The sequence below is a fragment of the Coturnix japonica genome, chromosome 15 (genome assembly GCF_001577835.2).
Source record: "Coturnix japonica isolate 7356 chromosome 15, Coturnix japonica 2.1, whole genome shotgun sequence".
In the NCBI taxonomy this organism is placed as follows: domain Eukaryota; kingdom Metazoa; phylum Chordata; class Aves; order Galliformes; family Phasianidae; genus Coturnix; species Coturnix japonica.
The window spans coordinates 5608753-5631317 of record NC_029530.1 but is presented as its reverse complement, the minus strand read 5'-3'; the positions used below and the strand labels follow the sequence as shown (position 1 = coordinate 5631317).

General features: G+C 50.6%; 1 protein-coding gene across 3 annotated transcripts; it reads right to left on the bottom strand.

Annotated features, from left to right (window-relative positions):
- Positions 1–657: 657 nt before the first annotated feature.
- WSCD2 (WSC domain containing 2) lies at positions 658–15129 on the bottom strand. Of its 3 annotated transcripts, none has more exons than XM_015878098.2 (9): positions 14554–15129; positions 9912–10563; positions 6897–7011; positions 6285–6469; positions 5726–5847; positions 5083–5257; positions 4452–4616; positions 3852–4052; positions 658–2319 (listed from the first exon to the last, which is right to left on the bottom strand). In XM_015878098.2, exons 2-9 carry the CDS (start codon positions 10333–10335, stop codon positions 1967–1969), a joined length of 1740 nt encoding a protein of 579 aa, XP_015733584.1. In that variant the 5' UTR covers positions 10336–10563; positions 14554–15129; the 3' UTR covers positions 658–1966. The 3 variants fall into 3 exon arrangements, with proteins under 3 accessions (XP_015733584.1, XP_015733585.1, XP_015733586.1); XM_015878099.2 differs by lacking the exon at positions 14554–15129 and adding an exon at positions 13871–14174; XM_015878100.2 differs by lacking the exon at positions 14554–15129 and adding an exon at positions 11533–11653.
- Positions 15130–22565: the final 7436 nt, after the last annotated feature.

Sequence of the window (22565 nt, the reverse complement as noted above, 5' to 3'; positions counted from 1 at the left end):
TCCTAAGCCCATTCTTCTCCCATCTCCATCCCCATCCTAGTCCCATCCCCATACTTATGCTATCAGATTCCTATCCCCATCCCCTCCCACTGCTGCTGGCTGTGCACCAAACCCACGCAGAATTGGGGGAAATGCAGGCAGTTTTGGTGCGGGCACTGTTACCAGGGCAACCACTGAGTAACCCATCCAGCCTATAGCTGCTGACAGAGCTAGCAGACATTGCAGAAGAGACTTTTTTTTACTACCTGGATGTTCTGTGCCTCTCACAGCTGACAATGGGCAGAGCCAATGATGCCCCATGCACCATCTCCTTGCCTCCAGCACATCACCAAAAATTAAGGGTGGTGCAGGAGCTGCAGCTCTGGGGGCAGCTGGCCAGGAGGAACAGCATAAATCCCACCAAAACCATTCTTTTTATAGAGCCTGAGGCACGATAAGAGGCAATGGAAATAAAGTTGGCAGTAAATCTCTCCGCTCACACAATGTGCCTGAATAAACCTTTCTTTAAGGACACCAGCAGGGTAATAAAGCTACCAGGACCAAGCTGCCTCATCAGTGATCCAAACACGAGGACGTCATTAATGCAATTAAAGCTGGGACTAAATGTCATCAGGCAGCCTCGAGGCTGTGGCCTCACAAACACACACAGAAACAGGGTAGCAACAAAACTCCTTTAATAGCTGGGTTGACCTGAGGATTTGTTCTGACAGAGGTAGGCAGCCACCAGCCTGCAGTGCAGGACAGGGGACACCAGCACACTCTTTGCAAAATACATTCATGGGCGAGTAGCTCCCAATGCAAAGAGACCCCCCCATCCTGTCCCTTAGGCGATGTCAGCTCCTCACGCACGTTAGAAAAATATATTTTATTGATAATCTCCTTATCCAGTGGAGTTTTCCTCTTTTCCCTTGAATACAGGTTAATTGCTGTTTGTAGATTTTGGACCTGTGCACACATGTCTATCACCATCAAGAGTTAAAAGCCAATCGTTGAGTATCTAACTCTAGAAAAGGCTGCAGACAAGATATGGCTTTTGCACCTCCATCCACCTGAAGGAGGGTGGACACCCAGCTGTGTTGGGGTGCCTGGGGCAACATGAAGCCCTACACAGAGCCAGCACAGAGCTCTTTTGGTTTCCTCCTTCCCCAGAGCCCAGACAGAAGCAGAAGCTATGCTCCCTGCCCATGCCCTCACTCTCACAGTAATGGCTTGGAGCTGGCCCACGTCTTATCTAGACCACTACCCCACTCACCCTCCCCCAGAAACAGCTCCCTTGGGATTTTTTCTAGCTTGGGAGCTTTTGCAATGAGGAATGGATGCTCCTACATGCTCCTCTATCCAGGGTCAGTGCTTCTATTACCACACATACAGAGGTGGCTCCCAAAGAACCCAGAGATGTCCCACCAAATGCATCATGACCACCTCAATGCATCCCACAGTGCTGCCCCCCACACTGTGTTCCTCCTTGTTGGAATTATCTCCATCCTTACTGGAGGCCCAGAGATGTTCAGGAAGTGCACAAAGCATAGGGACAGCCACCAAAGCCAGCTCACACCCCAGGGGGACAGGGCCCCTATGTTGCAGCATCTACAAAAGCAAATTCCTTGCATTGCTAAAGATGCTGCAGCAGCCACTGTGGGAGTGGGATGGAGCTACTCAGCCCCACGCCACCTGATTTACCTACTCCCACAGTGTCCAATGGGGCCAGGGCTCACCTGCAGGATGGGGACAGGGACCAGTAACAGTGGCAGGGCACTGTGCATCCCCTCGGTGCCCAGCTCTGTGAAGGTATCAACCAAGCAAGCTGAGCAATGGCTGGGGAGCGAGCGCTTCTCATGCAGGGGGTTGATTAACAGCTCATAGCAGCAGATGGAGAATTACAAGAAAGCCACCCACTGGGTGGAAGCAGGCAGAGGAAATCAATCCTTTCCTCCCCAGGCAGGGGCAGGCCCCCTGACCATCATTGTCACCTTGGGTAGTAGTCATCCGGCACCCCTGATAGGTTACGGAGCTTCAGAGCCGCGTCCACCGTTCGGATGTATCCGCTGATCATCTTCCTCATCTCAGGGGTGTAGGGGTCATATTCCAGCTTCCTCAAACCCGAGCGCTTGAAGTTACCATCCTTCTGCCCCTCGACACAGAGCAGGCGGTCCTCACATGCGGTGATGCCCAGCAGCCCCACCATGCGCTTCAACTGGGTGAAGAGGTCCTGCTTGAGGTCCTCAAAGTGCACCACCAACACCTTCCTGCCAAAGCGCAGCCAGTCCAGCGTGTGGGTCGCCCACCACGGTGCGTAGTTGGCCACAAACTCTGGCCACTCTGCAAGGAGCACAGGGACAGTGAAGGTGAGCATCAGGCAACCATGGGATCCTCATGTTACTTATCTCCCTGCTCTGGTGGCTCAGCCTATAGGGACTTCGCAAGGTGAGACATGCCCTGGGACACTGGCATGTCTCACTTATCCCCATCACTTGTCTTGGCTAATTGATCTCTGCATAAAAATCGGGATAAAAAGGATAATGAAACATCGATAACAAGCAACAACTCTCCTGGAAATGCTCTCTGCACGTGGTTCATGATGCATGAAGCTCCGGGTATCTGCCTCTTCCTCTCTTCCCCAAGAAACCAATGCCTGATTAACAGCTGAAGTGTATTTAATTCCCCAAAGAATCATTAAACACAGTATCTCTTTCATTAAACAGATACGGGACAATTCACCTTGTGTAATCATATCACATAAAACTTTGCTTTGGAACTGCTCCAGGGACCTCGTAAAATTAATGTGATGGAACAAAATAGGGATTTTGCTGAGCCTCCAGCCTCTGCTTGCTTGTAGCCAAAGGAAGAAAACTCCTGGCTACCCATAGCCACATCCAGCATTTTCCAACACCTATTGAAGTACCCCAAAATTAGAGATGGAAATAGAGTGGGATGTTGAGGAGAGCAGGGCTTTCTGCAGGGGAAACTTGAGCTCATGGACTATGGTGACCCATACTTCTCAACCTCAACCCATCTATAAAGACCTCAAGCGATGGCAAACCTCCACCTTCCCAAGCAAGCTGAGCTAAAACTCAGCTAACCTGACAATTGACCCAGGTCTTAAACATACATTAAAACATGCATCCTCTTTATGTTGGATATGAACCAGGAGCGATTCTTGCACCCCACAGCAGCAGGTACAAACGAGACATGGGACATGCTGTACCCAGATGCATGGGGCTGGAGCCCAGGGGGCTTCCCCATGGGTGTTGGGGGGTTATGGATGCTGGGGAGGGCTCAGATCATAACTAAAATGCCTTTGCTGGCATCAAGCACATGGTAATAACGAAATCCAGGCACATCACTGCAACAACGGAAAAAGATCCCCTTAAATAAACTCTGAATTAAGGGTAGCAGATGTTCAATCAAGCTAAATATTTTAACTCTTTCCAATGAAGTCAATTCCACAACAGCAATTTGTAAATTGCTATAATTAACAAGCCTCTGCAAGCTGTCTGTGCATGGGAAGGTGGCTCTCTGTGAGCAGCCGGGCATGCCAAACCCATTGGCAAGGCCCAAGGGGAAGGAAGGAGGGGATGGAATTAACCATGAGCAGCTATGGTGCGACTTTCACCCCACAGAAGTCTGCCCTGAGGAGGGTGTCCCTATGCTGGTGGCATTCTCTACAAGTGGAGGTAGTGGCGATGGGTTGATGGATGCACTTGAGGATCCTAGAAGTCTTTTCCAACCTTAATGATTATACAACTGCACAATAACACTACTGACTGCAAGCCTAAGGGATGCTCTTCACCCCAAGAGACCCAACATGGTGACAACACAGACTGACTACACACAGACCAGCTCACTCCTACCTTTACCCCTCCAGTGGGCGTGCGCAGCATAGCCCAGATGCCCGGCGAATTTCCTGTTGAACTCTGCCATGAGTGATTTGTACGGGTTTCGTATCAGCAGGATGGCAGAGTCAAAGGCCTCGATTTCCTTCTGGCCACTCTCATGGGTTTTGATGCAGATCGTCCGCCCGCTCCGCCAGTGGTCCCGTTCACCTTTGAACCCTGTCAGACAGGGCACATACAGCATTTCTATAGCTATCATTGCTGGCATCCCAAGAAATACAGATTAAATTTTGGCAAATAGCTTTAAAATGGGGGAATTTATGTTTTCTACTTCATTGCAACAGCATGCGGTATTAAGAGGAGCTGGCTCCTGCCTGAAGATGCTCCTGCATGCTTCAAGACTTTTTTCCTTTTAAAATTTCTCCTTGCTGTTTAATCTTGCATACAGCAGCTTCCCTGGAGCCTTTCCATGGGAGACCAGCACCCATTGCTGCTGCAATGAAGATAGAAACACTGCCCAGAAGTCCCAACACCCACCATGGGTTGAAACATACTCAAGCACTGCAGAGCAGCATCAGCACTCTTTGGCTGCACCCCTACATTACACCCCACACTCACCCTTGTTGTAGAGGGACCCATCAAAGTAGTAGCTGCCAGTGTAGAAGCCAGTGGCGAGCTCAATCAGGTGCCGTGCCCACGTGTTGCCAGCCCCAGGAAAGCTGGCCAGGGCAACGAGCTGCCTGGAGCGGGTGGGCAGGAACCGGCGGTCCATGCAGCGGTTGTCTGTGAAGGGAAAGCGGGGTCAGCCTGCAGCATCTCCCTCCATTCCAGTCAATATTGCACTTTTAATACCATCCCTTTCTTCCAATCCTTTGCTCTGCATGATAAAGGAGCCATTCTGGGAACTTAGTGCTTGCTCCTGGTCTTCCCCCCACTCCATTATATTGTATGCTATACTGGTATTGTATATTATACTGGTGGGTTCACCTGCTGGCTGCACACCACGGCTTGGTGAGAAGAGGGGAAAAAACCCCAAGCAAGGAGGGATCTCGTTGGAGGCAGATGGTAAACTGCGATTTCCTGCATCTGATTTAAGCTGTAATTAAAAGTGTTTGTTCAGGGGACGATTTATTTCCTGGGAAATTAAAATAAATTGTGATTTCTAATGAATGGCAAATAGCTATTAGATTGCAGCTGCCTGTGGGATGGATGAAGCAGCAACCACCCAGTGCCCCAATCCTGTGCCCACCTTGCACCTGGGTCTGGTAGACAAGCAGGAACTCGGTGGTGCCACAGCTCTCAAACTCCTCTCCAGCACAGCGTTGCGCACAGAGCTGCTCATCCTCACGCTCATGCAGGGGGAAAAGTGTGGTGGGGAAGCCACAGCGGCAGACAGTGCCAGCCAGCACCGACAGCGGGAACTCCTGCAGAGATGGGCACATGAACAGAGCCATCCTCAGAGCATCATTCAGGTAATTTATGTGGCACTTAGGGTCAAGGGATATTGGGCATGGAGGTGATGGATTGGTGGTTGGCCTTGATCATCTTGGAGGTCTCGTACAACCTCAGCAACTCTATGACTCTATGAGCAGTCATGGTAGAGATGTGTTGATCATTGGACTTTATGATCTTAGTAGTCTTTTCTAATCTTAATGATTCTATGATGATCTTGCTGGAGGCCTACTGTGAGCCCACGGGCAGAGCCAGGGCTGCTGATCTCAGGCAAAGCATTTGGGCAGGAGCAAAATCTCCTTCCCCCAGGGTGACAGCTTTGATGAGCCACAGGACAACAAATTTCATCATTCATAAACCTCAGCATCACACTAAATGGGATGCAGATCTATCTAGCATGACACATCTGCTGGCTCAGCTTTGCGTGCAAGCTTCAGTACCTTCTCAGTGCAGAAGTCCACACACTTGTCCACAGACATGTTGGGCATGGGCTGGCTGGCAGGTAGAGCAATGGAGACATTGTCTGGCTGGCGGAAGCAGCCCCGGAATATTGCACTGCCATCTGCAGGGAGAGCAAACCCATCAGGTTGAGTTTATTAACATTTTTCTAATTGGAGTTTAGCTAGTTTCTCTCTGGGAGGTGTTTGGAAAGTAAAACCAACCAGGAATGCATCCTTCAATGGGGAAGAACCAAAATGTCCATGCAGTAAGGTGTGCCTGGCTCACAAGCTGTTACAGCACATGTTGAAACCCAAAAAACCCAAATCCAGATGGAGCTAATCCCAGTGCCATCAGCCAGCATGGCCAGCTGTAAGGAGCAAGCTTAAGCAAATGGAATGAGCCCATTACTGAGCCACTCTCATCCCCTATCAATGCAATGCATTTTCAAGCTAATTTGGCTCATGAAGACTTACAACCCCCCAGTATCACACCCACCAGTAGGGACACCAGGATTTGACCCCCAAGTGGGATCCCCATATTCAGGGAGCACAGACTCACAGCGTCGGGCAGACTCCTGGGCCAGCTCCAGGCGATAGATGGAGAGACGGTTGGCCCCGCCGCAGGTGCTGCTCCTTTCACCCTTGCACTCCATGTTACACTCGGATTCACTGGCATTGGGTGCCTGAACCTTATGGCCACAGTAACACTCAGCACCAAACTCCAGCCCTGCATACAGGTAGCCCCTGTGGGGAAGAGGGGTAAGTGCTGGGCATGGAACAGGAGTTGCTACTAGGGTAAGATCTATGCTAGGGACAGTCCCTGGGTCTGGGGATGGCGATGGAGGGGATGGATAGGTGGTGAGGCCACCACTGCATAGCCAGAAGAGCCCAGCACCACCCTTGGGCACTTGTAGCCCCCTGCCCCATAGGAAAACAGCACTGCAATGAGCCCATCAACCCCTGACCCTTTGCTTGAAGAGTCAAACTAGTTTTACATTCCCAAAATAAATAAATAGATATAAATCAAAGTGACACACATCTAAAGGGAAACAAAGAAGTGGGGAAGGCGGGGGGGAAGAGGAACAGCTGGGGCAGGGAGCAGTGACAGAGCAGAGAAGTCCAATGGATGCATGGAAATGAATGAAGGTGTGTTGCTCACACCCCACCCTACCGTTCAGCACAGTTGTCCTGGCAACGGAAGACTGTCATCTTCTTGTAGTCAAAGAAGGACACACCGCGCAGCGTGCGGCTCCGAGTGTTGTCCACATAGCAACCAATGTACCTTGCTGGGGAGGGAGAGGAGAGGGTCAGAGCCTGCAGATGATGATGATGATGTTTATTATTGTGCTGCGGTGCTCTGGCAACTCAGGACAGGGAGAAACCAAAGGGTCCTCAGGAGGACATGGATGGGAACAGAGCTATTGGGTTAAGGAGAAATGCAGTGTGAACCAGATTTCTTTCAGCCAGGAACTCATTTGTCCCCTGCTGACATAGATGCAGACAATATTTGCCTAGCACTAACAGTTGGCAAAGTAAAGAGTGATGGCTGTGCTGAGAGCAGACGAGGATGCTGGTGGACAGGGAGCAGAGCTGAATAAATAGTTACAAGGAAATCATTCGTTTGACAAATTCAGCCTTTTCCAATAATCTGAGAACAAACAGTTCCATCCTCACTGCATTCCTTCCTCACAGCTGTACCCATCATGGACAGCACACACCCAGCTGTGTTTCTCCACCCCTATACCAAGCCAACAGCGAGACACCTTCACACAGCACACCCTCCCTACCAAATGCCCCCATCTCCCCCCTCCTCCCTGCATTGAGCATCTGCTGAGGGTCCTGCAGCAACCCCACATCCTGCCCACCCCATTGCTGCCATGCCCCTGCACACAGCCCCATCCAAACCAACCCAGGCATGGGGTGGAGGAAAGCAGAAAGCAACGTTCCTAATAACTCAAACCACCACGCAGTCATCGTTCATTGCTCCCAATTGCTCTCAGCATAACTTGGCATTTCTGCAGCGCTGAGCAGGTTTCAGCAGGTCAGCTAATTTAGTTCGTGACAGTTCTAACCAGCACAGGATCACTCTGGCAATTTTCACAGCACCAGTGACTGATGTGCATTACGTTCAATCCATCGCTCTTGACATATGTTGTGCTGCAACTTATTAGGAAGGCAAGTGGAATAATGAGGGAGATGAAAGGACAATGGGGGAGAAAGGGGCTGGCTGCTGGGTGGACCCCAAGCTGGGCAGCACCACTGTCCCATCTGTCCACCCTCTTTCCTCCCCTGCTCAAGCTGTTTAGCAAGCTAAATACAGAACCAAGGTGTTTTCTCAGGGCTGTGCTGCAGTGATGCTTGAAACAAATACCTGCCCCTGATTTTCCAGCTCGTTGATCAAAGGCTGAGCCATTCCCCAGCCCCATGAAGCTCCTCTGCAGATGCTCTCCCAAAACCACTGTGTACAGCACCATCACAGATGATGCCCACCACCAGGAAGCCCTCAGCAACAGGCAAGGATTATCTATATGCAACAAATCAAACCCAGTGCTCCATGTTGCAACCCTCATCTGGCATGGGGAGGCATGGGGACATCCCTGGCTGAGCATCCACGTGGCTGCTTCCCCTCTCTTTGTGCCACTGCTTGCTCATGCACCAAAGCTGGAAGAGCCCAGCAAAAACTGATTGTGGGAAGCTGCAATGCATACAGGCACAACAGGTTTTCATGGTGACTGACAGCTCCTTCTCACCAGCCATCTGGCAAGGCCTTGGATGTGTCAGTTGGCATTAACAGGACATCATGGCTACACATGGCACAATGGGATGTGAGCATCAGGGCAGGAATGCCATCCATAGGGAGCCTTCTGGTCTCATTTTAACAGTAGAAAGTACCTTAAACACCACGAGCAGTTTTACCTTCTCATTAAAAGCCCCATCACTTGGAGCAACCTTGCTCAGTCTCCATCTGCAGGCGCTCAAACAAATGGGACACCCCTGGCACCAGGGCATGGGAGCAGCCCTGCAGAAGATGGCATGGACATTAGGATACCCTTGGCACAAGTATGGCAGGGTCATGGGGACACCCTGGCTCTCATGCTGTGCAGCAACCATGATGCATCCTGTGGGGCTCACAGTACACGAGAAGGCAGCAGAGAACCCAACAACACCCAAACATCTTTCTGGTAGTTACCACTCTGCTGCTGACTTCATTCTGCATTTCCTATAATGGAGAATACTGCAGCAATTGCCCTAAATACCACGGTAATCCATTACACTGCTGTCACAGGTGCACTGTACTGTGGCAAGCTGTATTGCTGCTCCTCACAGCCCACTTTATTACTGACAACAAATCCTAACAGCTCTCCCATTGAACCAAAAAGGCAAGCTGCCACCTTGCCAAGTGGTCACAAAGCCAGCAGGGAGGGGGCTTGCCTGGCAAACCCCAAAGATAGAGGCACAGTGGAAGCTTTTCTCTGTATTTCTCTTGGTTCTGCAGGCACTGGGTGCCAGCACTAGATGTGCAATGATGTCTCACATCACCACGCAGCCTCAAAGCGTGTCAGCAAGCATGGAACTCTGCCTTTAGCTGCCTTCAGGATAAATAGATGACATTTTAAAAATCAATGAGAACTACTGCATTCACTTATGCTTGTTCATTAATAACACTCCTGCCCAACACCACACCACAGGCAGGGAGCTCCTGGCCAAACCCAGCATGCATGTCAGGCTTCAGTGTTCAGTGGGGCCAGAGGGATTGATCCTGAATTCTCAAAGGATGGGAGTTCTTGGGGCTGAGATGTCACTGAATCATCAGATTATGATGGGAAAAGATCTCCAGGATTATCAAACCCAACCATCAACACGTCATAGAATCATTAACGTTGCAAAAGACCTTCAAGATCATTGAGTCCAACTGTCAACCCAACCCCACTAAACCATGTCCCCAAAAGCCACATCTCCATGCTTCCACCTGTCAGCACAGTCCCATTAGGCAGCCCCAAATTGCCCATGCCATCAAGCTGCAGCCTAAAGCACAACAATACACAGGGTAAGAGCAAAAAATTGCACTGAATGATTGATATTTGGGAAGGGAGGGATGAAGAAGACAACCCTCCCCAAAGCATCCTTCAGACTAGTGGTTTCCAAAGCAAAGCACATGCACCCTTTGTAGCCCACCAGCCCTTACCTCTGTCCTCCTCCTTCTCACGGCCACCCCGTCCCTTGGGTGCTCGGCTCCGTACTGCGCTGTGGTCACCCACTCTGCTCCTCTCTGCTGGTTCCTTGGCCATGCCCTTGAACCAGTGCCCACGCCGCCGTCCCACTGCCACCTCTTGGAATCCTCTGCTCAGCCGTGTGCCCCCCAGGTAGGGCAGTCCCAGCCCCTCGCCTGCTCCAGGGCTGCGCTGGCTCCCTGCCACCCGGGGTTCCCCAGTGAAGCCAGCATGCAGGAAAACCAAACTGCCAGCTGCCAGGTAGAGAGCCAGAAGTGTGAAGAAACGCACTGGTCTCCGCCGAAAGGAGCGCTGGAATTTTACCCACAGTTTGGCCATAGCATCTTCATCCCTCCTGGAGAGCCAGGGAGATGCTCTCCTTTGTGGGGGATTCTGCATTATTCCCCGCTTAGACGAGCCCCATGGAGGGACATAGCAGCATGGAGGACAGGTGGAGCTTTGGAGCAGATCAGGGGGTGCAGCAGCTCTCAGCAGCAGATGATCCTGTGAGCATCTCTATTAAGATCAGGGCTGCACAGCCTGCAGATGAGCAATGAGAAGTCCCTGGGTGCATCTCCAGCCCTGAGGTTCTCCATTCATTTCAGTCTCAGGGTGAGGAAGTTCCACCTGCAAACCACGAAGAAGGTATTTGTTAGTGGGACATGTCACCAGCACCGTGGGCCTCTACACTCCCATGACCGATGGCTGTGCTGCCTGTCACTTGCACATCTTATTTTAGGAAAGGAGAGGAAAATAAATGGAAAAACAAAGTGCCATTAGTTTAATGGCCTCTATGTTCCTGCCATCTGTCTTCAGTTGATTAAATAAAAAATATTGGTGGAACATATGGCATGAATTATACATAAATATTTTAATTTGGGTTCCCAGACTAGCTACTCAATCACCTCTTCAATGAATTACATGCAGCCCACAAAGAATCCACAACCCACGGTCCTCACACACTGACCTCTCCCCAGACCCAGCAAGCGAATAAAGGTGAAGTAAAGTCAGAGTAAAGAGAGTAGTAACCAAACAAGGAGACTACATGCTCTTTGAGCTTCTATATCAGTGGACACCTCCAAGCTCAGCTGTTCCATGTTCCTATCCCCATATCCCCATTCACCTCTGCTCCAGCCCCAGCTCTGCTCCTGCCAGGCTACAGCAAGGCAGCACTGCATATAAAGAAGGGGCTTCAATTACTCTCATTAAGCCATCTGGAGCTCATCCTTCTCCATCATGAACTGCAGAGTCGCAGGTCAATTACTGTACATTTGCATATATTCCATTAATGCCTCTACTAATTGTCTGGAGGAGATAATGCTCTTGCCTTACCGCTCCCTGGCTGGCTAAGGATTACAAACAGCAAGCAGAGCCACATTCTGACCCAGCAGGGGCTCAGGGCATCACTGGGGCCAACAGCATGCAATAAAACTGTTATAAACCCACCCCATGGTGGCTCCTTTATTCCCCAGCCCTCCTCACTTCATTATCCCCAGTGCCCAAATGCTCCCAGCAACACTCTTGAGGATACTTAGCCTGGGGAGAACCATGGGGTCACCCAAAGCTCCCCATCCTCAGGGCCAGATCCTTGCCTACCTCCTTAATTCCCAAGGTTCATCCCCCTGGCACCAAGAGATGGTGGGTAAAGATCCCAGCAGAGCTCAGCAGCTGCTCATGATCTGAAGGAATGCAGTGCCAGTAATTTATACATCTGGGCCTCCTCTTCAAATTGCTCCACAATTAGTGAGCAACAAGGTTCAGCTGCCTTCAAGCACCACCTCACATCTGACCACGACAAAACACACTGAAGTGCTCACGTGGTTCCCCCAGCGCAGGAGAATAATCAGCCCATTAAAAACAGCAAATTAACGAACACAAGAGTTCCATTAGGAGAAGAAGGCGATTGAACTATCCAATTTCATCGCGTCATTAGCATTTCTTATCGGGAGAGACAGGGAAAGAATAGGGCTTTAAAATAGCAAGTGATGGGTTGGAGGTGGTGGGTAGGGCAGGGTGGTTTGATGTTTGCAAGCTCCATCCCCCCCTTCCCCTAGCACAGACTTGAACCCTGCCAGCACCCTTGGGTCTGGAAACGTGCACAGCATGTGAAAGAGAATGCACGATCCACAGAGTGCAACACAGCTTTTGCAAGAGCCAGAGCAAGGCATGCAAGGTCTAGTTCTGAAGCACAGTGTGGACGATCAAATGCATGATGCGCAGGATCTCATGTGTTTCATGCAGAATACAGAGCATGGTGCAAAGGATCCATGGCATCCTTGTGCATCCCTCCTTGTGCATCCCTCCCAACCATTTCACCTCTCCAACCTGCACACCTTTTCCTGCACACCTGTCTGGATGCAAGCAGGGCCAGGCTGACCCTATGTCATCCAGCAGCAGTTTGGGGACACTGCCTCCATCTCAGCCACGTTACTCAGTGCTCCTGGCTCCCTCCCATTCCCTCAGCCCCAGAGCTGCAGAAGGAGCCATCCCGGACGCTGGCACCCTTTTGACACTTAAGCTCTGTGAAAAAAGGTGATTTAATTCCATTCAAATGATTCCATGTAGCTGGGAATTGGCTTAACCTAATGAGTCTTAATACATATTATGTTCTAGGTATTTTACGCCCAGTCTGCAAAATCCAGTTATGGGTTTCAATACGCCTTAGTGAGCCAAGATGTGCACCGGAGAGGATAAACACTACCAACAGGACCAACCCCATGCTGCATATATTGGCATAAACCCTACAAAGCCCATAGGAGGTCCATGGGGCCATCAGACAAGGGCTGGCAGCTGTGCCTCCCCCCCCCTATACCCTCCAGACTGCCCCAGATTTCACATAATTTGCCCATATAGCCCATGCTTCACCCTCTGCTATGGGGGCTTTGCTCAACCCTCAGTAATCTAGGATTATGCACAGCACAGGGGCAATTAGGAAAACGAGCTTTTGGAGCAGCAGACAATGCCTTCTCCAGCCTATTTAAATGAATACAGTACAAAAGATTTGTTCTTGCAGCTCCTGTTTTAGAGCTCCTTCCCAGGGGGCTGATTTCTTTCTTCTGCACACCCATCCCTATGGCATCCTGCTGCTCTTATAGCCCCACGTTGGCAAGAGAATTTGAAGCAGATCCCAAAGTGCAATGGCAAAAGGTTGCACTGCATCTGGGGCTGCCTCCATTCAATCGAATTCTGCTGTGCTTCCCAAATCGAAGTGTCTGGGGGACAGAAAAGCCCTGGAGCCACCACATCCCACTGCCCGACGGTTGTGTGTGGGGTGACACAATGGGGTCACTGCACATCCACAGCCAGAGCCTGCCTGCTTCCATTGCCCTGTGCATAGCTGAGGTCTCAGATACACAGGAATGCACCCATGGGAAGGGGAAACTGGGCACAACCTGCCCAGGAGTTATGGCAGAGTCAGAGGGGGAAGGAGCAGGGGATGGGTAGGAGCATCCCAGGGCTGGACCCCATTACCAGAGGGTGCTACCCAGCTCCACACTGCTGGGAAACTTTATTTAACCCCATCCTGATGCCAGGAATGGAGAGCAGTGCTCAGCTCAAGGTAACCTTCACACACTTCCCCTCTGCCTCCTGCTTATTCGTGCATTTTCTTTTTTCTTTTTTTCTTTTCTTTTTTTTTTTTAAAGCTTTATATTAAAATCTTCCACTAAGATGCCGAACAGATCAAATAAACAGGGGAGGCTCGTGGCAGGAGATTGCCATCCTCCAGCCTCCTGCAGATTGCAGGGAGGAGGAGAAGTCCCTGTGCCTCTCCGAACCCAAACCCACTGTTCTGACAGCAGAAGGCAGCGCAAAGCCCCACTGCCACATTTTGGGGAGGGATGTTGGATCTTTCTTTTATTCTTCCTTTTTTCAACCCTCAGCCCCTCAAACCACCCCCTCGCTTACAACCCCCATCCACATCACCCCCCCCTACCTGCACCCAGCGCTCTCCGATATCGCCGTCCCTGCTCTGCCGCCGCTCCATCCCCTCGGAGCCGGGGGGGCAGCGGGGCCGGGGGGCAGCAGGCAGCAGTTCGACCCCCCCCAGGCCATTCCCCACCGCTGCGCTACGCTCGGTTCGGTTCGGTTCGGCCGCAGAGCTGCGCGCACCCTGAAGCCGCTGCGATTCGGTCCTTACAGCTCTGCGTGCGTTTAACTCCTTCCCTGCCGCTGCTTTGTGCCTTTCGGTTCTTTATTTTATAGATACGACTTTCTGGGTGCACGGTCCCTCTGGGTGATGCAGGGATGAAGCAGCCACCCGACCCCACTAAACCCACACTCCGATCCCTGCAAACCTCCCACCTGCTCAGGTTCAGCCCAGGATTTTCCAGCTGGGACTGAAAAATAAGGTTTGCCCCTTTATCTGAGGCCACAGCAATTAATTAGGAAAAAAACAAAAACAAAAAAACAAAACACACACACACAAAATCAATTAGAAACTTCCCCTCGAGCAGCAAAAAATGGGATGGTAAAACATGCTGGGAGAGGGGTTGATCCCGTGCTTCTCTCAGCAACTTTAGCTCTAGGGGGGGGAGTTTGGAGGGCAGCCCCTCTAAGCCCACCCAGTGCCACCCCACAGCCTCTCTATGCCCGGAATTATCAGATCTGGAAGAGTACCTCTGTGTTGGTGCGATGAAGGTAGGAACCCTCCGTGCCATGGTCCCTTCTGCTGCCCACCCGGCGCCTTTGTTTCAGGCGGGGGTATGGGGGCTGGACGGAGGGGGGGTGGGTTTGTCCTCCTGCTGGCCCCAAAGCAATGGGGTCACGGCATGAGGGGCAGCCTCCGGGCTCTCTTTGGCTGGCCTTGAGCTGTGAGAGAAGGACGACGGCTGGGAACGCTCCCGCAGAGGGAAACTGCAGCCTCAGCGCCGTCCTTGTTGGCTGCAGGAGCATCCATGTGCGATGGAGCATCCGAAGCTGCCCCGGGCGGACGCACGCAGGGACGGCGGCGACGTTTCCATAGGAAACCGAGATGGGGAGCGCTGCCTCTGCTTGGTGCTATTTTTATCGCGTTGGGTTTCTCGGTGTCGCCTCCCTCCCTCCTGCCCTCCCTCCTACCGGGGCTGCCATCCCTGCAGCTCCACGGCGAGTTATTACAATCCCAAATTGCAAATCCTATTGGGATGTACTGTGTGTTCTCCGGATGGGCATCGGCCGGAGGGAAGTTTGCTGCTTGCAAAGACCTTGCTGGTTTCTCTCTGCATCACACAGCTGGGGGAGCAGAGAGGAAGTGTCCGTGAGATACAAACATGTGGGTTTTGCAGTGTGCAGAACTAAACCAGCTCCGAGTGTGGCTGCATGTGTGAGAGAACAGAGAGATGTTGGCTAACATTAGAATCTGCAAAAAAATAACTCAGTGTTTTGAGGGTATTTTTCAGGGGGGTGGGGGTGGATGGAGGTCTAGGAGCCATTGGGGGATGCTGGGCTGGGGGAATGCTTCCCATGGACCTTCCCTGTGGGTATAAATGGGAATCATTCTGGATCACAGACTCCAGAGCCTCCGTTTGTCCACGTTCTATAGGCTTGGAATGGCATTTTCCATCCTTAACCCATTGCAAAGGGACACATGACATTGCTCTGAAGTGTCCCCAAGTGCCAGTGCCACCCCACCTCTATGTCAAGGATGTTGGGTTTGGAGCCAAAAGCCAATGTCAATGTTTCTTTAAACATCCTTATCAGGGGAAGCAGCACCGGGGTGACGTTTGTTGGGTACAGACACGTACATGGGATTGTGTCCAGAGGGCCACCACTGAAAGGAGGTGGCAGTGCTGCTCAATGGGGCTCTCAGATATTTCTAATTCCCTGGGGCTGTCTCTGGAGGGCTCCTCGGTGGGGAAAAGAAGGACGTGGTGCATTATAATAGTAAAAAGAAAGAAAGAAAAGCAGCCAGCATAAAATCTCATTTTGAGGATTATGAAGTGCCAGAACACACACAGACACCAAGAAGAAAAAAAAAAGCTGTAAACAGGACATCTGAAAAGATCTTAAGCACAAAGGTCAGAATCTACAATTTAAATGGCTCGCTGTTGCTTTCTTGCTCTGTGCCACTAATGAGCCGCCATGAGAAAAACCAAGTTTGTTCTTGAAGCCACCACTTCCTTCTGTGATTCGACTTCTCTCCCACTTTGCACTGTTGCATCACATCCACTAGGGACCATCCCCAGCACCACATCCCTGGCCCCATGGGAGCAGCAAGCATCTCCCCAAGGGACTGTGCCTCCCAGGTGCCATCCTCAGGAGCCCTCACCTCTCCCGCTCTGCATTTTCTTAATTAACTCATTAGGATGGCAGCGATGGCGATGCAAGCCTCAAGGGAGAGTTCTGCTACCATGGAATGGAATCAGGGACTGAACATCAAAAGCATTTTAGGGAAGAAGGAGGAAGAGGAGCGATGTATGAGAAGATAGGTTTGCATGTGTATGCACGGCTCGTTATGGGAGGATGTGGCCTCCCATGTGTTGGCATTGTTTTTGTGACTGTTTGGAGCTCAGGGAACTAAAACTAAACAAACAAACAAGAAGAAAGAGGGAAGCTGTGTGGATTAAAGCTGGAAGGAAGACGATTAAGGGATTGAAGGGGAAAGAAGTGCAGAGGATGTAGATGGAGGGGATAACTCCCTGCTCTGCCTTAGGAAACAAAAGGGGAAGAAAGAAAAGATTTTGATAAGAGCTTTAAAAAATTCATGAGGTTTCTGTTTCTCTGTTTATTTATTTCCTCCCTGGGATAAAGCCCTGGAATAAAACATCTCTTTTGTCAGCTGATCCCGGGGGAGGAGGGCACACGTCATCTCCCCTATGGATAAATTACAGCTCTGCGAGGGTGGGACAGCAGGAGGGGACAGCTGGGGCAGGAGGGGATGGATAAGGGTTGTGCATAAGGCTTTGTACTAAAGCCCTACCCACAGCAAGGGATAAAGCCTCAGAGTAAAGGGAACCACACGGGGCAGATCATGGGTGACATAACCCCCACAGATGTTGCCCCTATGTGTACAGGACCCTGAGTTCCCTATGGGGTGAAACCTCCTCTCATTGTTTCCTGCAAAAGAACCCAGGCTGGCTGATGCCACGTGGAGCCATTCCCCTCACCTTGGAGATGAGTGCAGTATTTTTATTATTATCATTATTATACTGCTCTTGGCTGAGAGCTGCCCTCCACCAAATGATGCTGTGAAGATTCCTGCAGCTAATTCCTGATAACGTTAAGATACTGAAGGGAGAATATAGCCCATAAAGTCTGGGTCTACTTGTTCCTGTACTGAAGGAATGGCTTTTTCAGCCATTCCCTGGTGTGATGAACGGGGGTGGTACATCACAAATTAACTGCCAGTAAAATTCCTGCTGGTAAAAACATGAAGGAGCTGTTTTTCAATGGAAGCTGTAAAACCATCTCCTGAAGGAGAGCAGCTTCAGCCCCCAGCTCCCCGCCTGCTTACAGAGCCACCATCTGCTTCTGATGGTGCTGCCCTTATCCCCAGTCAGCAATGCCCCAAGCTGTCAGCTGCAAATTGCTTGGACCTGTATCATAACCATCACAGCCACAGCCCCAGTTCTGGTCCTGGACTTGGTCCTAGTCTTGGTTCTAGTTCTGGTCTTGATCCTCGTCCCAGATGTGGTCCTGAACCTCGGACCTTATTCTTGTCCTGGTCCTAATCTCGGTCTTAGTCCTGGACTTGGTTCTGATTGTGGCCCAGATCCTTATCTCCTCCTGTTCCTATTCCTAGCCCTGTACATCTCCCAGCCCACTGCAGCAGGACATTCCCATTGGGGATGGGAAGTCTCTTGGGACAGGTCTGCAGCCCACAGGTCTCACCTTAGAATGTTATCCAGCACTGACAACCGTATTTCAGTGCCCGTGGCAGCCAGAGTTCCCCACTACAGCATAATCTGCCTTTATTATTTCTTTCTGCTCTTTCCATTTCCTCGTTTGCGTGTTACAGATGAGCTGAGAGCACGCTATCATCTGGACCCGTTTTCCCCCTCTGGCAAGAGAGAATTCATCACCAGTTTCATACAGAAAAGAGGAGTGAGAGAAAGGGAGGGTGTATTTTGGTAGTCCTGGTGTCCCCAGGGACTCTGCAGTGCATGGGACGGGCTGGACCCTATGGACCAGCCCTGCTGTCCCCAGGCTGAGAGCAGGAGATTACTGCAGCTTTAGAGCAGACACGTGTAATGGCCGTGTCCTAGTTTTTGTGAGCAGAATCCAGCATAAAAAAGCCACATTAGAGATGAGAGCAAATATAGTAACTTGCTCTCACATTGGCTCTTCCAGCATTACCAGCTAGAAAGCCACGCTGGGGTCACCAAGGAAAATGAAAAAGGGGTTCTTTGTCCCCCACCTCTCCCTCCTTCTCAATAGAAAATCATCTCCAGCCGCACTGCCAGCTGTCCAACACAGCCATGTGGTCATACCGGCTCTGTCGGGGTCAGCAGCTGATCTGTCTGCCTGCCCCCAGGAGGAGGCACCTGGCAGATCCTGTCCTCATCTCTGCTCCTGTGCCTGTCCTTGTCCCTCTCCCCATTCACAGTCCTTCTGCTGTCCTTGTGCCTATCCCCATCTTTATTCTCCATCTTATCCTATTCCCATCCTAGTTCCCATTCCTATCTTAATACCATTCCCATACTTTCTTCATATCTTCCCATCCTCACCTTATGCCATTTCCATTCCCATCCTTACCCCATTCCTATCCTATACCCATCCTCATCTAATGTCATTTCCATCCCCATTCCCATCTCCATCCCTTTCCTATTGTCCATCTCATTCTTACCCCATCCTCATCCTATCCCCATCCCCATCGAGCAGTGGGAGCTGCCACAGCAGAAGTCACCTTGCTGTCTCGGGCAGCTCATTCCTGTCAAAGTAAAGGCATTAATTTCAATATCATTACTAATTACTAATTAAAAGTCCTAAATCACTGGAAGCAGAGGCTCTGCCCCTGGGAAGGCTGTGTTCCCATTCTGGCACATCTCACCTGGATCACCCACCCCAGCTGGAACCAAAATTGTACCACAGCAGCCAAACGTGGGCTCCCAAATTAAAAGAACCAATTAAAGCTATTTAATCACTAGCTGCTGCCAGAAGGGAGCTGGAGGAGCAGTATGGGACCATCCCCCCTCCCTGCCACCACCATGTCCCCACCTCAAGCCACAGCTCAGCTGCGTGTTCACCGTCTGCGCTCCATTATCACCAATCAATATAACAGTTATTACCTAATGGGCTAAAACTGTAATTCTAATGTCCCAGATCTGCATATTACGGTACAGCTAATTGGTACAGAACCGATGCCGGGGCTTAATGAAAATGTAAATTCAAGCACGTTAATCAAACAATTATTTCGCAACCACAAGACAGACAGTGCTAAACCTAATTTAGAAGTAAACAAAGTTAATCAGTGAACAGAAAACGGTTACTAATCGTATAAATACGTTGCAAGGAAGAAATATTAGGCAATAAGTTATTAAAGATTCCCAAACCTGCTCCTCTCACTACAGTCCTTAATAACCCACCACTCTGGCTTCCTGGAAGCACCATCTCGATTTTATTAAAGCATTTGTTCTGCTTTAAGCTCTACTGGGCACCAGAGAACAAGAAATATATTACTCTGCAAGATGAATAATTGCATCAATTTAAAATAATAGGGCTGGGGACTGAACATGTGTGTGTGGGTGACACCTAATGTTGAGACCGATGTATTTGGGGCTTAATTATCAGAAGTTAGTGCTTTTCCAGCTCAAAAGTTAATTCTAAGTCAGACATAAAAGTTGTAAAAAGCCACAAACATTAACGCCGTCGGCATTTCTCTTTCCTCTGCGTGTTCATAGCTCCTTGTCAGAACCTGCTTGCTTAGCACAATTTCTGTACATAAATGGGAATAGTTCTCCCCAGCCTTACTTCTGCTGGCTGTTCATTTGCACAGCAAAGTGATTTGAATTCCTTGCAGCATCGTCGCATTTCTGTAGCTTTGTGAGGAGGGTGCAGTGGGTTGGGGGCTTGGTGGGGTGGTAAGTAATAAGCTGAGAGCATCTGTACCCCACAAGAAGCAGCCGAGATAATAATTGGAGTGAGGAGACATCAGTGATGGAAAGCAGGCAGCAGGTTCACCACTGCAGCTATGGGTCACAGTGATGGACAAGGTGATGGTCAGGATGATGGCCAAAATGATCGCCAAGAGGATGGCCAAGACAAATATCGAGTTGATGGCCAAGAGGATGGTCAAACAGTGGCCAAGATGGTAGACAAGAGAATGGTCAAATGATGGCCAAGGTGCTGCCTCAGCCTGGGTCTCCATTTGGGGAGTGCTGGCTCCTGGTGAGGGCACTCTGGGGAAAGGATGCTGCTGCTGTCACTGATGTGTCCCTGATCCTGGGGCCATGGCCAGGGCTGGGGGCACCAGCACACATTTTGGGGATGATTCAGCCCTTTTGCTTCACCCCATTTGCATGCAATCCTTGCACTCAGGGCAAGGTAAAACCTGTCTGGGAAAAACAAAGTTCAGCCAAATACAGACACAGTGTGTTCCTTGGCAGTAAATCCTCTCCACATTCCTATATTTTCAGTCCCGAAGCCACTTCCTCATTTCCCTTCTGGCCTCAATGGCCCCTAACTAGCACTGAAACATTGTCCTGGTGCCCCACACCCTAGCTAAGCAGCTTAATAAAAAGCGTCCCACCTTTTGGGCATCCCCATCTGCCCCTTGTCCTGATGGGATGACAAGGACACCATCCAGAAGAAGGTGAGGGGAGGCAAAGGGTGCTGCAGGGAGAACCCAGGGTGCCTCCAGTTCTACTCCAGTATCATGGTGCATCCTGGACTGCAGTGAACAGTACCCAGGGACCTGGCAGCCCTCAGGGTGCTCCTTGCCCTGACATCACCACTTGATCCCAAGTCTCTCCAGAGCAGATACGCTGTGCCAGCACAGCATTCTGGTCCATTGCTTGGCTGCAGGGGGAAGAATTCAATTTTCAGCTTTCTGATCCCAAACGGTGGCTGGCTGCTGCTGCTCTGCAGCACCCGCCTTGTTGGCATTCTCCAGCAGTGCTGCAGGCTCAGCAGGCCCAGAGCTGCTGCAGAGCACTGAATTATTCAGCCGCAGCAGGGCTGTGTGCTGATGGAGCCGGTGAGGGCTCTGAGCGCTGCCAGGGGAAGGACTGAGCTGAAGATTTTTGGAGCTCCCAGAGCTGTGTCCCAATTCCAAAAGTGACAAATCCAGGGCAGCAGCTGCCACAACTCACCCTGATAGGCATCTGCCTGAAAAATATTAAGCTAAAAGCTGAGGGGGGACCCACACCAAAGAGCCTCAGCCCTGAAGGGAAGAAAAACCACTATGGGGACATCACAAGTGGCAGCCACCAGGAGGCCTTGGTGGCATCTCAGCTCACACCATACCACCAGCCCTGTGGTCCCAGCCACCTATTTATTGGGATGCTGCCATGATGGATGGCATAGAAAAGATCCACTGGGCTTTATTAGGATCCTGTCATGATGGATGGCACAAAAGGTCTGGCAATCAATCCAGACAAGCATCTATGGTCCAGCCTGAGTTGCTCATTGACTAAACTGCATGCACTTCTACAATGTAGGCATAGACGCTTGAAATAGGCAGAGTGATGCCTCTGAAGTACATGGGAAAGGCTGCACCTCATACTGGTACCACCCATTGACATCCCTCAGTACGGAAAGAGCTGCTCTGCTGGTGAGGGTAAGGAGAGCTGTCAGGGCAGGAGGCAGCACAGGGAGATGGGTACAAGGAGGATGGGTTTAATTGGGTCACTTTGGGTGCGAAGGACAGCTATATGGCATGTGGCCAAGGTGACTGCTGCATCCCTCTCCCCGGCCATTTGGAGATTAAATCAGCCCAATGCCAAGAGCACTCGAGCCCTGTCCTTCACGCTCCTGTTGTCCCCAGGGAGGATGCTGGCCAGCCTTCCAGTCCCCATCTGCTGCAGGCACAGGAAGCTCCACAGTGCCCTGGGTCACCCTGCGGCTATGGGATGGGTCATGGGTTGGTCGAAGCATCATTCCCCACACAGCATAACCAGCCAATTACAGAGATTGTGAGGGCACAAGTGCCTTCCCCGGGTCATTTTTCAAGCGATTAAAAATAAAAAGGCCCAAGCACAGCTCATATTTCAGCATTAATGATGCTGCCAAATATTATCATGTCAACGCGGGCTGGAAAACGGAAGCAATCAATAAGAGAGAGGCTCCAGTGCTGAGCAGTGAAGAAACACAGCAGCCCACACCCAGCAGCATCCAGCTGTGCACCGCTGGATTGGGACAGCCTCATAGGGTGTTGTTTTCCTTTTTCCTCTGCTTTCATTTTGGCCTGGAGTGACCAAATCCAAGATAATAAGCAATGGGGAGAGCACCAGTTCCCAGGGGTTCATATAACCCATCAGGAAAGTGCAGGAGAAAGAGCTGCTCTATGGGTGCTATCACCCCCCTGTTGCCATTTCTCACTGTTCTGACTCAAATCCAACTCTTCACCCGCCTGTTGCATAAGAAAACTGAGCTCATGTCTCTCTTTGAATGAATTATTCACACTTGGCTCCATATGCACTAATATTTAAAAGCTGCTGTTGTGGGAAATGCCGTTCCCTTTTTTCCAGACATTGTTCCAGACGATTCGGCTT